The following is a 16232-nucleotide window of genomic DNA, read 5'->3' on the forward strand; positions in this document are numbered from 1 at the left end:
TCAGTAGTTGTGGCGCACGGGCTTAGTTGCTCCGCAGCATGTGGGATCTTCCCGGACCAGGGCTCGAACCCGTGTCCCCTGCATTGGCAGGCAGATTCTCAACCACTGCCCCACCAGGGAAGTCCTTCTCTTTGCCTTTTAGTTTCTGAAGTTTCTGTAGAAGGTATCATCAAGCTCAGGTTGTTTCTGGAGCCCCGTAGATTCCACTAATGAGCCCAGCAAAGCTCTTCTCCATGCTCAGTGGTTTTCATCTCTAGTGTTCCTTTTGGTTCTTTCTCAGAATTTCATCTCTCTGCCTATTTTATCCATCTGTTCTTTTGTGTTGTCTCCTTTTTCCATTAGAGCTCTTGGCATGTTAATCATAGTTGTTTCAAATTCCCAGGCTGATCATTCCAGCATTCCTACCGTATTCGGGTCTGATTCTGTTGCTTGCTCTGGCTTTTCAAACTGTGCTTTGCCTTTCGTGTGCCTCGTGTCTTCCTTGCTACCTGGACGTGCCGCACTGGGCCCTGGAGCTGCTGCAGCTAGGCCTTCAGTGCTGTGGTGGCAGGTGTGTGGAGGGGAGTGCTCTGGCTGTGTGAGCAGGTCTCAGTTTTCCAGGGAGCGCGTGTCCCTGGCCTGTGAACTTCACAGGTGCTTCTCGGGTCTTCTGCCCCTGAGGTGGGGCAGGAGTGTAGAGTTCACTGGAGTTGGGTATCATTTCCCTTCCCCTAGGCTGATTGGACTCCGATAAAACTCCAGTAGGTTAGGCTCTGGTAAAGTAGTTTTCTTGAGGACAAATCTAACACTGGACAGTGTTACCACTTTTGCTTCAGCTGTCGAACATGCCTCAAGATAAGCAGGGAAGTCTGTCTGCTCACCTGTGTTTGCGCTCACCGTGCTCTTCCTTCCCGATGTCTCAAGGCTCCTTCTTCCGTCTCTCCTGTTTGGAGAACTTCCCCTGGGCAGTCTGATGACAAACTGTCTTTTCTTTTTTATTTTTTTAATGTAATTTTTATTTTATGTTGGAGTATAGTTGATTGACGGTGTTGTGTTATTGTCATGTCTACAGCATAGTGATTCAGTTCTACGTATACATGTATCTGTTTCTTTTAAAATTCTTTTCCCATTTAGGTTATTACAGAATATTGAGCAGAGTCCCCTATGCTATACAGTAGGTCCTTATTGTTTATCTGTTTTATATGTAGTAGTATGTATATGCTAATCCCAAACTCCCAGTTTATACCCCCAGCCTTTCCCCTTTGGTAACCATTTTTTTTTTTTAGATTCTGCATATAAGCGCTATCACGTGATATTTGTTCTTCTTTGTCTGACTTACTTCACTTAGTGTGGTGATCTCCAGGTCCACCCATGTTGTTACAAATGGCATGATTTCATCCCTTTTTATGGCTGAGCAGTATTCCATTGTGTATATATGCACCACATCTTCTTTATCCATTCTTCTGTCAGTGGGCATTTAGGTTGTTTCCAAGTGCTGGCTATTGTAAATAGTGCTGCAGTGAAGACTGGGGTGCATGTGTCTTTTTGAATTGTGGTTTTCTCGGGATATATACCCAGTAGTGGGATTGCTGGGTCATATGGTAGCTCTATTTTTAGTTTTTTAAGGAACCTCCATACTGTTCTCCACAGTGGCTGTACCAATTTACATTCCCACCAACAGTGTTAGAGGCTTCCCTTTTCTCCACACCCTCTCCAGCATTTATTGTTTGTAGATTTTTTGAGGATGGTCATTTTGACCGGTGTGACATGATACCTCATTGTAGTTTTTTTTTTTTTTTTTTAAATAAATTTATTTTATTTATTTTTGGCTGCGTTGGGTATTCTTTGCTGCACTCGGGCTTTCTCTAGTTGCGGCGAGTGGGGGCCACTCTTCATTGCAGTGCATGGGCCTCTCACTGTTGTGGCCTCTCTTGTTGCGGAGCACAGGCTCCAGACGCACAGGCTCAGTAGTTGTGGCTTACGGGCCCAGTTGTTCTGCGGCATGTGGGGTCTTCCCAGACCAGGGCTCGAATCCGTGTCCCCTGCATTGGCAGGCAGATTCTCAACCACTGCGCCACCAGGGAAGCCCCCCTCATTGTAGTTTTGATTTGCATTTCTCTAATGATTAACGATGTTGGGCATCTTTTCGTGTGTCTTTTGGCCATCTGTATGTCTTCTTTGGAGAAATGTCTATTCAGATCTTCTGTCCATTTTTTGATTGGGTTGTTTGTTTTTTTGCTATTGAGTAGCTGAGCTGTCTATATATTTTGGAGGTTAATCCCTTGTGGGTTGCTTCGTTTGCAAATATTTTCTCACATTCTGAGGGTTGTCTTTTCATCTTGTTTACGGTTTCCGTTGCTGTGCAGAAGCTTTTCCTTCACCTTAGAATGCTCTGATTTCCCCATCATTTCTAAAGCATATTTTCACTGGATATCAGATTTGGGCATGACAGTTCTCTTCTTGCAGCGTTTGAAAAATGTTGTGCCAATTCCTTTTAGTCAGTTTCTGTGGTTTCTGTTAAGTCTGCTGCAATTTGAATTGCTTTCCCGTATATGTTCATTTCTCTGACACTGCTTTTGGTTTTGTTCCCTTTCTTCAGTTTTCATGAGCTTGGCTGCGCTGTGTCTCCTTGATCTCTGGGTCTGTCCTCCTTGGGGCTTGCTCCGCTGCCTCAGCCTCTGCAGATGGCTTCCAGCCGCCGTCCCTTCAGCTGTTCCTTTGGCCCTGCTTGGCTTTCTGCTCCTCTCAGGGCTCTGATTGTTGTTGCTGTCACAGCTTTTGTGACGTTCCCTCAGCTTCTTGAGTCTCTTATTTTGTTCTCCTTTCTGCTCAGATTGGGTAATCTCTGTTGTTGTATTTCCCACTTAGCTGACTCTTCCCTCTGTTCTCTCTGTTCTGCTGTTCAGGCTGTTCACTGAGGGGTTAGTTTTGGTCGTTGTGTTTTCAGTTAGGAAATTTCTGTTTGGTTCTTTACATTTTCTTTGGTTAGACTTTCTTTTTCTTTGATGAGATTTTCTGGTTTTTTCTTCATTTGTTTCAAAAATGTCTGTAATTTCTCATTTCGTCACTGCCCCTCTAGCGTGTTTGTCATGTTGGTGTTGGCAAGTACTGGTTTTCCTTTTTCATTCAGTTTGAGGTCCTTCTGGTGTGATTAGTGATTCTCTGTTGGAAACTGGACATCCCGGCACTGTGTCACGAGACTCCGGATGTTAGTAAACATTTTGTCTCGCCTGGCCGGCGCTGTTCTGCAGACGAGGGGCCTCCTCAGTCAAAGCCCTGGTTCCCCGCCAGCCTGTGTGGCCATGGGAGGCGGTGGGGGGGCGGGGTCTGGGCCCCTCCCTACCCGGGGTGGGGCTGGGGGCGCCTCACTGCTCCCACGTGGCCTCCGCTGACGCCGCCGTTCCGCCTGGCGGGGGTGGGAGTCCCCACCTTCCTGACGACCTTGCTGGCTTTGGGGGGCTGGGCCACGGGCTGTTCTGTGGTGTTTGGCTGGAGCGCAGTTTTGTCTGCACGTTTTTTGTCTCGCAGGTCTGCCCTTTCCCGCCCTGTGGCCAGAGATCAGCGCTTGGCGTTAGGGTGGGCATTCTCTATCCTTTGGTGGCCGCTTTTTTGGCTCCAGATCTGGGAAGTCTGAAGCCGTAATGGGTGTTCGGGGCCCCAGCCGGCCTGCTTTCTTCTGTCCGCCTTTCAGTCATCTGGTGTTTGTTTTCTGTACAATGTCCAGGGGGTTTAGTTGTCTTCAGAGCAGGAAGACTGGGGGGAGGTAATACCTGCTCAGTCTTGTGGCCAGAAATCTTATTTTCTATTTAAGAAAATTTGTTAACCTGGCGGGGGGGGGGGGGTCAAAGTTGTTTTTGACATGTTTTTTGCCTTATAGGAGAGAAGGCAACCTGTCCTACAAAATATGGTTGAAGTTCTGGGACGAGCGACCCCCGTAGGCGGGTCCTGGGCCGCACTGAGCACAGATGCGTGAGACACCACGTTCTTCAGCAGAGACTTTGGTTTCTCTTCTGTTTCCACTTAGAGGGAAGTAGTATCAATACACGTTTAAGAAAACAAAAAGCTTATTTTTAGACATATGCAAAATTCCCTTAATCCTGTCTTCCTAATGCATTATTCTGAGTAGGATTTTGAAATATTTTCTTCTGTTACCTTTTCACACTGAGGCTTTAAAGCACAAATGTATTATCTCTTCCTAATGATATCAAAAGCTTATTGATAATATATGTGAACTAGATGGCACTGCTTGTGCGACTCACCACCAAATCATTTGGCCTCTGACACTCATAAAATCTCAGTATATCTGTCTCTGATTTTATGTGCAGAAATTCTAGAGCTGATGCTTTTTATCCACATTGCAAGATCAGTGCTTATCTGGGTACAGATGGGCCAGAAATCCCCAGAAGATGGGGGAAGCCGTTACAAAAGTCAGTAATATGGGTTTATAACAAAGGGAATTTTCAGTTATTTCTGAGTGTGGCTTCGGCACTCGCGTCTGCAGCAGGTTGAACGCTTTTCCTGTGTTGGCTTCTTACCGCGTTTGTAGAAAACCATCAGAGCCTGTGTTGTTTTACAGGGAGTTAATATGCCATCATTTCTGTTTTGCTCAGTTTCTTGTTTGAGTTGATTCGCCCTGAGAATTGTCCGTGATTCTAACCCAGCATTTTTTTCTTCTGAAATGGATAAAATGTATTGCAGTCGTGGTGACATTTACCATCTGACTGGGCTGTGAAGCAGCGAGGCGCTAGATGATCGCGTGTGAGCGGGCACTGGGGGATGCTGGGCTCTTCACCGGCAGTGGTGGAGGCGGGCAGCACAGACCCCACAAGCCTCCCCTTGTTTCTTTGGCTGCTCTGTGCCAGAGATCTCTCACTATCTGCTCTTAGATGTTTTGCAGTGGAATCTTGTCATAGTGCTTCTCCTAATTTAATTCTTTGGAAATTACTGTTTCTCATTTCTTAGTTGTACCCATTTCTTTCAGAGGAATATGTAGTGTAAATAATTTTTTAAAGTTGATTATGAAATTACTGCTTTCCAGTCTTGCATATTTTCAGCTCCATTTGATCTGTTTTTAGTTAGCAAAAGATTGGCTTATTTTTAGTTCATGTATTGGACTGTAGTATTTAAAGTACATCTTTTCTGAACGTGAGTAAGTGTACGAAGACAGTACGTGTTTTTAACAGCATTCGACTATGACGCCAACATTGAGGCGACTGGGGAAGACATACTCAAAGGAGTCGTGACCAAGGGCCTTCAGGGTAATTCTTTGGAGCATTCTATGGAGAGTAAACCAAAGACAGTTGCTTTCTTTAAGAGCTCCAGTTTACCACTGAGATTTTTATCGACTTTAATTGTTCTCAAAACAGTCACACAAGGTAAGCTTTCAGATGTGCTTGTGCTATAATTTCTTGTCAGTAACCAGAAGAGAACCCTCTGTAGTGGAGCAGTTCTTACATAGTTGAATATATTTTACATTTTCAGAATGCGCTTTTAAGTTGTTTTATACTGGTGACCCATTGTTAAAAACTACTTTAGTTGCTGAATTTGAGAAAAATGAGTGGTGGGTTGGCCTTGTTGCCCCTCCCAGAGGCCCTTGTTGATGCGCTTAGATCACGTGCCCGTAGCAACCTTTGCTGCCACTGCCCTTGCGTTTCCCGCGTGGTATTGAGATTGCTGTTAATAGTTTACTGATTCCCACTAGAGCAGGGCTTGGCGGACTAGAGCCCATGGACCAAATGTGGCCCACCACCTGTTTTGTCAATAAAGTTTTATTTGAACACAGTTATGTTCATTAGTTTCCTGTTGTTTCTGTTTTTGCTGTATAACAACAGAGCTGAGTAGCTGGCAACAGAGACAGCCTGCCCTCCAGAGCCTATAAAGTTGTTACGTGGCCCTTCACAGAAAAAGTTTCTCAGCCCCCACGCTCGTGTGTAAGTTTACCGCCTTGTTGCCCACTGTACACCCCGCACCCAGCCTGGTGCTTGATGTATACGAGGGAACGAGGAAATGAATGCATTAAAAATGTTTCCTTCAGGGACTTCCCTGGTGGTCCAGTGGTTAAGTCCCCGTGCTTCCACTGCAGGGGGCGCAGGTTCGGTCCCTGGTCGGGGAACTAAGGTCCTGCAGGCCGCACAGCCAAAAAAAAAAAAAAAAAAAAGAAAAGTTTCCATCAAAGTTGGCCATTTTTAGTACAGTTTTGATATACAGCTATAAGTAGTTATCTTTTTTGGATTATTAAATATGAGAATTTGTGTTAAGGTGAGTGATACCAATGTAGTCAAACAATAAATAGACCATCTTTCTTCCTTCCCTGTTAGATGATATAACTCAGTCTGGTTGGTTGTTTTTTTAAGTGCACAGTGGTGGTAAATTATTTTGACTACTTTCTCTGAAGTATATTCTCCTGATTATAAGGAATTTAAGGGAAAAACCAAACTGTGACTCTTAGTTATTTTCCTAACAGATAGGGTGGTCACTGCCTGAAAGGTTGTTTGTGAGAAGGGCTATTAGCCAAGCCAGAGTCCACCACATGTCAGCATACATGATAGCGTCATTTGATACAAAGTGATATTCATTACCGATGGAACGAATGGAAAGGAGAAATAAGCAGGAAGGGATTCGGTGCCTCCCGTCCCCCTTCTGTGCAGCACAGTATTGGCCGTGCTGACCACCTGTGGTGACCTTAAACAAGTGGGAAGGAACATTGGAAAGGGATAGAGAAAACTGGTAACTCATGGGTACTCTGTGTAAGTCAGACAGTCAGAGAAACTGGCTGAGAGATCAGTGTGCTGTGGTCTGAATGTGTGTCCCCCTCAAAGTTCACCTGAGGAGACCCTAATCCCCAGGGAGGTGGTGTCAGGAGATGGGCCTTTGGGAGGCGCTCAGGTCGTGAGGGTGGTGCCCAGATGAACAAGACCCCACAGAGCTCCCTCGGGCCTCCACCATGCGAGGACACAGCAAGAAGACCGTGAAGGGGGAGGAGGGCCCTCGCCAGACGCCAAACCGGCAGCACCTCGACCCCAGACTCCCAGAGCTGCGAGCAGGACCTTCTGTCCTTTCCCAGCCGTCCAGTCTCTGGCATTGTGTTACAGCAGCCCGAGTGGCCTAAGGCCTAATCTGGGTTTCAGAAAACGGGCTCCAGAGGAAATTCACAGAAGTCCGTTGATTTTGACTACTGTCGTGACTAGAGCGTAACTACCGTGACCATCAGTAACAAGCAGCTGTAATGTGTGAAAAAAAGAGATCTTGTTCATGTAAGCAAAACAAAATAATGTAAAAAATGTGGATATTAATCTAACATGGGATCTGTAAAACCTCATCTGTTGTGAAATATAACAGGACGTAAGTAAAGATTTGGTAAATAACGGGTGAATGAACAGGTTGATAAAGATTATCGCCCAAGTTAAAGGGCAGCAAGAAAGGACTTCCGTTCTTCTTACCCGGGAAGACCAAGAGTATTATTAGAATCTATAAGACACCCCAGGTGGCTGCATCTAATGGTACCAATTAAAATTCCAGTATGGTTTGTGTAAGTTGAGAGAGTAGTAGAAAAGTTTATTTGAAAAAATATTTGCAGTGAGTGTGCTAATTTAAAGGAAACAAGTGAGATAGCAGCCCTGGGGCGGAGGCTCTGCCTTCGCAGATTGTAAAACAACTGTGATGTGTAATAATAAAAATGAGTAATATTGATATAAAACATTATAATAGGAAAATAGTCCAGAATTGACACACAACTGGCACTTCATGTGGACTTACTGAATTAATGAATTTGATTGCTTCCTGGTCCAAGTCAGTTTTTTAAGAACATAGAATCATAAGCCAGTCCCTGTGGAGCTGGTCCCCTGGTCCCCTGTCAGCCTTCACTTGTCAGGTGCCCCAGAGAGGTCCTGAGGGCAGGAGGGGGGCCGTTGGGTCTCAGCCAGAAAGCCGAGGAAGAGCCAGGAGAGCAGGAGGACATCTAGGAAGCGCCCTTAGGGGCGGGGGTGCAAGTGTGGGGAAAGGGGATTGAGGCACACGCTGTCTTGCCACGCACTGCAGCAAGTTCCGGGAGAAGTAAAAAAGTAAACGTAAGAAAAGCTCTTAAATTAAACAAGTAGACTTGGTGAGAGGACATTTCCTGCTTATAAAATAGAAGCGTCTGTTACAAGATCGGTAAATTTAGTAGAAACAATGGAGAATAGATGGGTTGGATGATACACATAATATTAAATGCTTAATAACCCAGAAATATGTGGGTCTGTAAGGTGATTCCCTGTTCCATTGACTGGACAGTGCCGGTAGATTGTTCCTGAGAATCGACGCAGGTAGTGATCCTTGGTGTGGATTTGACACTGTCATGTCAAGCCCTTTGTATGTTGTCTGAACATGGTTTATCCCCATTTGAGTGGTTATTAGGTCACAGAGCCTAGACCCTTGTGCCAGGGCCACACAGCAGTGTTTGACAGCGTGGTTCAGCTCAGCTCTGTTTCTAAAGCCCACCTCTTGACCCTCCAGTGTGACTCCCCGAGACCATCAAAGAGGTAGTAATAGCAAACACCTACACAGTGCCTGCTGTCCTGGGCTAAGCGCTGCATACTGGCTGCTCTGACCCTTCCAGCAGGGTGGCGAGGGGTCAGCATTCTCTCACCTCCGTCCTGCAGGTGATACGTGGAGGCTAGGCCTGCGCCCTCCGTCACTGCTGTGCGGCTCTCTGACATTCACTGTGAGCTGCGACCTCAGACCCGTCACACAAAGCTAAGTGATCGGGGGATGTGCCACCGGAGGGGACATGTACAGCTTTGATTGCACTGTAGTTTATGATCACTTTTGAAGTGCATTCTGGTTTCAGGAGCCACCAAGATGTATCCTAACGTTTAATAAGACTTATTGTAAGGAAACAGTTCAGGAGGGAAGGAAGTCCCAGGTTGCTGGTGTGCTGTCTGCGCTGGTGGAGAAAGTGGGTGGGTCCTCGTGCTGCTGCCGGTCTTTTTCTAGCCACACTGGGTGGTTTCAGGGTTCCTCCCCACAGGAACCTGAGGAGGGATGTGGGCTTGTCATTTTTACAGAAGAACAAACTGTAAGGGAGCCAGATCTTTCTCGAGGACAGAGAGATGTCATGCGTCATCAACAACGATACTGCGTAGGTGTGGGAATCAGCGTGAAACATTTGAATACAGCTCTCTGCATTCACACTTGATCTTTACACTTGATCCGTGTAAAGATGCGAGGATTAGAAGAAGTGATAAGACTCTTACCTGATGGGATTTCCTGTCTAAGGGACAGCCTTCTCCTGTTTGACTTAATGTGTGCGTCAGGGCTTGTTCTGTAGTCCTGCCCTACCCGCTCTCGGCCCTCGACCCACACGGGTTTGTGTGTTTGTGATTATGCTGTCACCCTCAGGCTTAGAGGGGTGCGGGGTGTGACTGCCGTGCTCAGGGGCAGAAAGGCTTGGCCTGGGGAGGCGGCAGCGTGACCGGCAGGTGAGAGCTCAGCTCTGCAGCCACAGGCTCAGCCCCGTCAGTGGTGTGCAGCGTGGGCCCCTCCCTTTTCTGTGTTTGCACCGCGGCGGCGTTCTGGCGTCCAGCAGGCCCCTAGGCAGTACGCTAACCACTCTCCTTGTGGCCGTCATTACTGTTTGCTGTTATTAAACCGCGCAGGGTTGGTTTCCCCTGAGACAGAATCGATCTGTTGGATGCCGTTGGGTTTCTGTCGCTGCTCAAATGGACCACGTAAACACGTGGTTCTTTGGGCTCAGCTCCGCTGGGAGACTGGGCTGCGCTGGGCTCCTCCCCCATGCGGCCCCTCGCCTGCACCTGTCTACACCGCACCAGGGGCTGCCGGGCTGGAGGTCTCTGCCGCCTTCTGCGGTCACAGTCCCGGGTGGGCCCGGCCGCAGAGGCGGAGTCACTGCCGAGACTCGATCCGATCCGATCCTCGAGCCGGCCGTCGCCCACTGATGGCCTCTGATCAGGACTAAAGAGTGGTCTTGTTGAACGTCGGGACGTTTCTTAAACACTCAGTAGTACAGCATGTGTATAGAAAGAAACCAGGTTTGGCACAGTTGGTAACTAAACTTTTTTAGAATACTCTTTTAGAGGTTAAATTGGTTTTTAGGAAATCTTCATTATTAGGGAAATTAAAGTAAGGAGGTAACTTTTAATTTCCCCTCGAAAGATTAGACCACTTTAAAAAGATAACCAGGGCTTCCCTGGTGGCGCAGTGATTGGGAGTCCGCCTGCCGATGCAGGGGACACGGGTTTGTGCCCCGGTCCGGGAGGATCCCACATGCCGCGGAGCGGCTGGGCCCGTGAGCCATGGCCGCTGAGCCTGCGTGTCCGGAGCCTGTGCTCCGCATCGGGAGAGGCCACAGCAGTGAGAGGCCTGCGTACCGAAAAAATAAAAAACAAAAATAAAATAACCAAGTACCATCTTTGTATCCCCTCCAAATTACTAAAGGACTACTTTTTAAGCTTGCAAACCTGCTGGATCGTGCAGCCTTCGGCCTGTTTAATCTGAGGCAATGCCGAGTGAGAAGGGAGAGGACTTGGTGTCAGATGCAGCAGGGCAGCACCCGTAGTGGTGCTTGTACCCGGGAGCGGCCGTCAGCGCTCTCCTGCCTCCGCAAGGCAGCTCCGGAGAGCAGCTGCAGCTTTGCCGACCTCGATACACGGTCGCTTTGCAGTGCTCTGCGAAGCTCAGAAGTTACGTGCAGCGGTGTGCCTTGGGCTGGATGCTACCAGAGGTAAAGATGAAGCGCGTTATAAATTGACACAGAGGCACAGATCTTAAGTTCTAAACATTCTTTCACATGTGTTTTAATTTCACACAGGTTATTCCCAGCTTCTCATCCTTCTTTCTTAATAAATTTATTTATTTATTTATTTATTTTTGGCTGTGTTGGGTCTTCGTTGCTGCGCGCAGGCTTTCTCTAGTTGCGGTGAGCGGGGGCCACTTTCGTTGCGGTGCGGTGGCTTCTCTTGTCGTGGAGCACAGGCTCCAGGCGCGTGGGCTGCAGTAGTTGTGGCACGCAGGCTTAGCTGCTCCACGGCATATGGGATCTTCCCGGACCAGGGCTCGAACCCGTGTCCCCTGCATTGGCAGGCGGATTTTTAACCACTGCGCCATCAGGGAAGTCCCAGCAGCTTCTCATTCTTAGTAATTAGGGCTCTAATTATTTCTTTGGTTTACGTAGCATGGACAGCAAAGAAGAGACAAAACCTGAGGCCAGAGGACAGGAATTTAGTGGTGATCCTGTCATATTTTCAGTGTGTTTCAGAACACTTCTGAGCCTTCTTTAAACAGAACTTTCAGCAGAAAAATTAACTCACTAGGGCGTGAACAGCATGAACAGTTTCTGTGGCTTCGAATAGTGTGTTGAAAGAGTTTTAGAGAACCGGAATGTTCTTGCACATTTGAAAGCACGGTGTAAACTGTTGTAGCCGTTGAAGTATCTTAACTCATCTGCGTTGATCCCGGTCACATCAGTGCTTCCCAGTCACCCGTGGGACATCTTGGAGAACGTTCCAGGGCTCCTGACCGCAGGTGCCGTCCCTGCGTCGGCTGTGGTCGGATCTCCAGCCATTCGTCACGGTGGAGGCATCGCAGGAGACTCCAGGCGGGTCAGTCTCCTGAGGCTCTTTGAGGGCCTCCTGTTTGGTCTGGAGCAGAGGGCAGAAACCCTGGTTTAAAACCCATTGAGCACGTTTGTATGAACTTGCATTTTGAAACAGGCGACCGTGTGGCAGCAGTAGCAAGAAAATGTAATCTCAGAGCCTTGTCAAGATGACGGCACCAATGCTGTTGAGGTCTGTGGAAGCATGTGGTAAGTTACAGTCAGATATGGGGACTGGCATTCCTTGTGGTGTTTACTAGTAAGCATCCATTGTCTTCTTTCTTGATGTAAGGAAGGAACGGTGTTTATTGTGACTTAAGCGTTACAGTAGGGAAATTCTGAACGACTTTTGCCCTGCCATAATGTAATGTCCCTGCCCGTTGGCCTTCAGCCTGTCGCCTCTGGTCGTTCAGTTTTTCCTTTCCTCTTGGATCCATGGAAGTGGCGGTGTTCCCTTCCTGCCATCTGCGTCTGTCACCAGCCAGACCACTGATGCAGCCGCTGTGTGGCGCCCTTTCAACCGACTCCCTGGCGCGGGCGTTGGACTCTCTGTGTCTGGACTTGAAGGCGGATGAAGGGAAGAGCCTGTTCTTGGAGTACCCGGCTGTCCCGGTGGTGCTGAGCCACCTGAGGGTTCCCAGCAAAGGGCTCCTGTCCTGCGTCGTCGACAGCCTGCCGCAGACGACGGTGGAATCCAGTGAGTGTCGCATCTCTTCTGACAGTGTGACTCTGCGGGTCAGGCCCTGGTGCCTCTTATACCCCAAATGCTGTGCGGTAGCGTCTTCAGTCCCACCCCTGACCCTTCGTCCACATTTCCACGAACTCGGTGCAGTTTCCAGGGGGCCCCGGTTGTGTGGATTCGTTCTGCGGCGTCACTCCCGTCCTCGAGCCTCTCTCTGCGCTCTGTGTCCCGTGTTGTCCCTGAGGCTGGGAGGGAGCGCGGCCCTCAGACGCGTCCTCACCTGCAGGGGGGGGAGGGGACCCGGTTTCCTCCGGCGGTCGTGCTGGGGTAACGCGCTCTTCTGACTTGCGGGCGGTGGCCCCTCACCCAGCCCGGATACGGACGGGGTTGCCGAGCCCGGGTGCTCTGGTTCGCTTTGGCTGCCTTGTTGTTTGGACCCCAGGTGAGCTCTCGACTTGTAAGAAGCAGCCATTTAGCTTCGGTCATTCCTTTTCACGTGGAGCTGCTCCTTTTCCCTGTGTTGCATTTCTGATTATGCCTTTCAGGAAGCGGAGCCCACAGACGGGAGCTCAGCCTGGGAGTGAGTGCGCGAGGCCAGGTGCCCGGTGGCCGGCCTCGGGCAGGGGGTTTGTAGGCAAGACACAGAAGCAAAGCGAAGCACCTGTGTATTTGTGTCTAATATAATGTTTGCCTTACTTGGCTCTTAGGATCGTTGTTCTTGAGTTCGGTTTCTCAGATTCTGGTTGGGTTCTGCTCTGTCTGGTGGGCTGTGACCTGGGGAGACTGGAGCCACCTAGTCTGGTGGCCGCCTTGTTTACTGACTGTCGTGACAGTATTTGGGGAAAGTGTACTGGGTTCCCGGCACTGGGTGGCAAGTTCAAGACGACTGGTCCTTGGTGCGGAGGTGGAGATGGAGAAGCGGTAGGAGCTCCGTCCGTCCTGGGCCCCTGCGGCCGCAGGGTCCCTTCTCTGCCCAGCCCCGCTGCTCCCCAGGCGTGAGGGCTGCCCTTAGCTGTGCAGGCAGAGTTCTCTGAAAGCTGCTCTGACGCATTTCCTTGAGTGTAAATTGAGGTCTGTGCGTTGACTTACCTGAACATACGCATTGTGAGCACACTTATTTTTAGATTGAGGGCTTCTGATTATCTGTTTTGGGCGTGAATGTAAATCATACAATAACTGAGCAATGTGCTTTTAGAAGACTACTCGGTGGTTTCTTTTCTTCCTTCCTGTCGGTGCTAAAAGCTGTTACTTATCTGGGTTTAGCTGTGTAAGGACATGAGTCTTACTTTATTTTAAAGAATACTTTCCTTTTCTTGTCAGACGTAGTTTTATTTAAAGAATACATTCCTTTTCTTGTCAGACGTAGTTTGAATAGAACATTTAAGTTTGTGTTTGTATTGTTAGTTTATTCTCTTGTGTGCCCCAGAAACCATCTTGTCCAAGGTGACACACCTGAATGGCAACAATGTATTTGAGTACATTTTGCACACCTTGTTTTTTTCAAGTATAATTTACTTTTATTATAAAAGTAATAGAAATTTGGAAACTGGCAAAAAACCAAAAAGTCTTAGTATCCAAAAATATGTACATTTGCAAGCACACCCTGCTCTATTGTGCTTTTTCCAAGTACTTTTTTTTTTTTTAAACATACTGAAGGTTTGTGGCAACCCTGCCTTGAGCAAGCCGGTTGGCACCATTTTTCCCCCAGCATTTGCTCACTTCCTGTCTCTGTGTCACATTTTGGTAATTCTCACAGTGTTTCAAACTTTTTCATTACTATTATATTTGTTGTGGTGATCTGTGATCAGTGGTCTTTGATGTTACTCTTGTAATGGTTTGGGGGGGGGTCATGAACTGCACCCTTAGAAGATGGTGAACTTAATAATGTGTGTGTTCTGACTGCTCTGCTGGCCGCTGTTCCCTGACACACAACAGTATTGAAGTTAGGCCAGTTAATACCCTACAGTGGCTCAAAGTGTTCAAGTGAAAGGAAGACTCACACGTCTCTCACTTTAAATCAAAGGCTAGAAATGATGAAGCTTAGTGAGGAAGGCATGTCGGAAGCCAAGATAGGCCTAAAGGCAGGCTTCTGGCAACAAACGCTTAGCCGAGCTGTGAGTGCAAAGGAAAAGCTCTTGAAGGAAATTAAAAGTGCTACTTCAGTGAACACAGGAATGATAAGAAAGCAAAATAGCCTTCTTGCTGATTGCACAGAGTCTCGGTGTCTGGACAGAAGATGAAACCAGCCACAACGTTCCCTTAAGCCAAAGTCTAATCCAGAGCAAGGCCCTGACTCTTCAGTTCTTGAAGGCTGAGAGACGTGAGGAAGCTGCAGGAGAAAAGTCTGAAGCCGGCGAGGTCGGTTCATGAGGTTTCAGGAGAGAAGCTGCCTCTGTAACATAAAAGAGCGAGAGGAAGCAGCAAGTGCTGCTGTAGAAGCGGCAGCAAGTTATCCAGAAGATCCAGCTAAGAGAATTCATGAAGGTGATATGAAAAACTAGGGCTGAAGGCTTACCAATTTGAGGAAAGACATGGTTTTACAAATCTAAGAAGCTAACCAAATTCCAGAGCTCAGTGAAGTTCAGGATAAACCCAGAGAGACAGACCCACACGGAGACACGTGATGTTAAACTGTCAAAAGTCAAAGACAGAGACTCTTGAAGGCAGCAAGAGAAAGTGTGGTCTGCACACAATGGAATATTACTCAGCCTTAAAAAGGAAGGAAATGCTGGCACCCGCCACACCTTGGATGAGCCTTGAGGACACTGTGCTCAGTGCAATAAGCCAGATACAGAAGGATAAATCCTGTATGATTCCACTCATGTGAGAGCCCTAGAATCATCAGATGTATAGAGACAGGAAGTAGGATGGTGGGGGCAGAGGCTGGAGGGGTGGCTGGTGTTTCACGGGGACAGAGTCAGCTGGGGAAGATGAAGAGCTCGAGGGGGATGGGGTCGGGGGGATGTTTGCCCAACGGCGTGAATGCACTTCACACTAACAAAGACTACACTTCTATAAATGGTCAAAATGGTAAATTTTATGTTATGCATGTTTAACCACAATTTGAAAATTAAACATAAATGAACTTTTAGTACTCAAAAAAAAAAAAAAAAAAAACCATTCGAGCAAGGCAGAACTGTAGAGAGCATTAAGTGTTTTTTCCAAAAAAATCCCCAGAAACCTTGTCATTTGGAAATACCCATCATCAGTGTTCAGTGGATGTAATGGCAGACACCGTCCTGTGCGTGTGTCCTTGGAGGAGGGGGGCGGGTGGGTGGGTGGCAGGTGGAGATGCTGTAACACAGGGGGCTCATTACACACGTTATTTAGTGAGACGTGCTTAATCTAACAGGAAAAATGAAGCAGAGTTGAGTCAAAAATGATCACAAGCTCCTTCTGTTAAGAAATAAGGTGAGGGCTTCCCTGGTGGCGCAGTGGTTGGGAGTCCGCCTGCCGATGCAGGGGACATGGGTTCGTGACCCGGTCCGGGAAGATCCCACATGCCGCGGAGCGGCTGGGCCTGTGAGCCATGGTCGCTGAGCCTGCGCATCCGGAGCCTCTGCTCCGCGATGGGAGAGGCCGCAACAGTGAGAGGCCTGCGTACCGAAAAAAAAAAAAAAAAAGAAAGAAAGAAGGTGAAAAACATCGAGTCTGTCTATTTTTACCTTTTTTATTGTAAACTATATACAACATAAAATCTCCCATTTTAAGTGTGCCCTGTTGGTTGCACCGCTCGGTTTAGGCAGTGCTGACACCCAGCCGTGGAAGGTGGGGCACTGGCACCACCGCTCTTTCCTTCTCCCCACCTCCACTTCCCGGCTGTTTAGTTTGTATCTTTCCTGTGACGGCGGAATCTGCACATTTGCTTCATGCTAGTGTCGTCTTCTTACTTTGCTTTATGTTAGTTTTACATTTAGTCACATTCAGCGCTCAGGATTAGTCCTTTGACTGCAACCTCTGCATTTCTGTTCTTAATTCTCA

The 16232-nt window shown here is 47.9% G+C and overlaps 1 protein-coding gene across 1 annotated transcript in view; it reads left to right on the plus strand.

Moving 5' to 3' along the window:
* CCDC138 (coiled-coil domain containing 138) overlaps positions 1 to 16232 on the plus strand; it is a 49126-nt gene that overhangs the window by 26265 nt on the left and 6629 nt on the right. The window contains 3 exon segments of the mRNA XM_032653795.1: positions 5163 to 5190; positions 5193 to 5354; positions 12090 to 12266. Coding sequence (XP_032509686.1) covers positions 5163 to 5190; positions 5193 to 5354; positions 12090 to 12266 — 367 coding nt within the window.

This window comes from Phocoena sinus, chromosome 13 (assembly GCF_008692025.1).
Source record: "Phocoena sinus isolate mPhoSin1 chromosome 13, mPhoSin1.pri, whole genome shotgun sequence".
Taxonomy (NCBI): Eukaryota; Metazoa; Chordata; class Mammalia; order Artiodactyla; family Phocoenidae; genus Phocoena; species Phocoena sinus.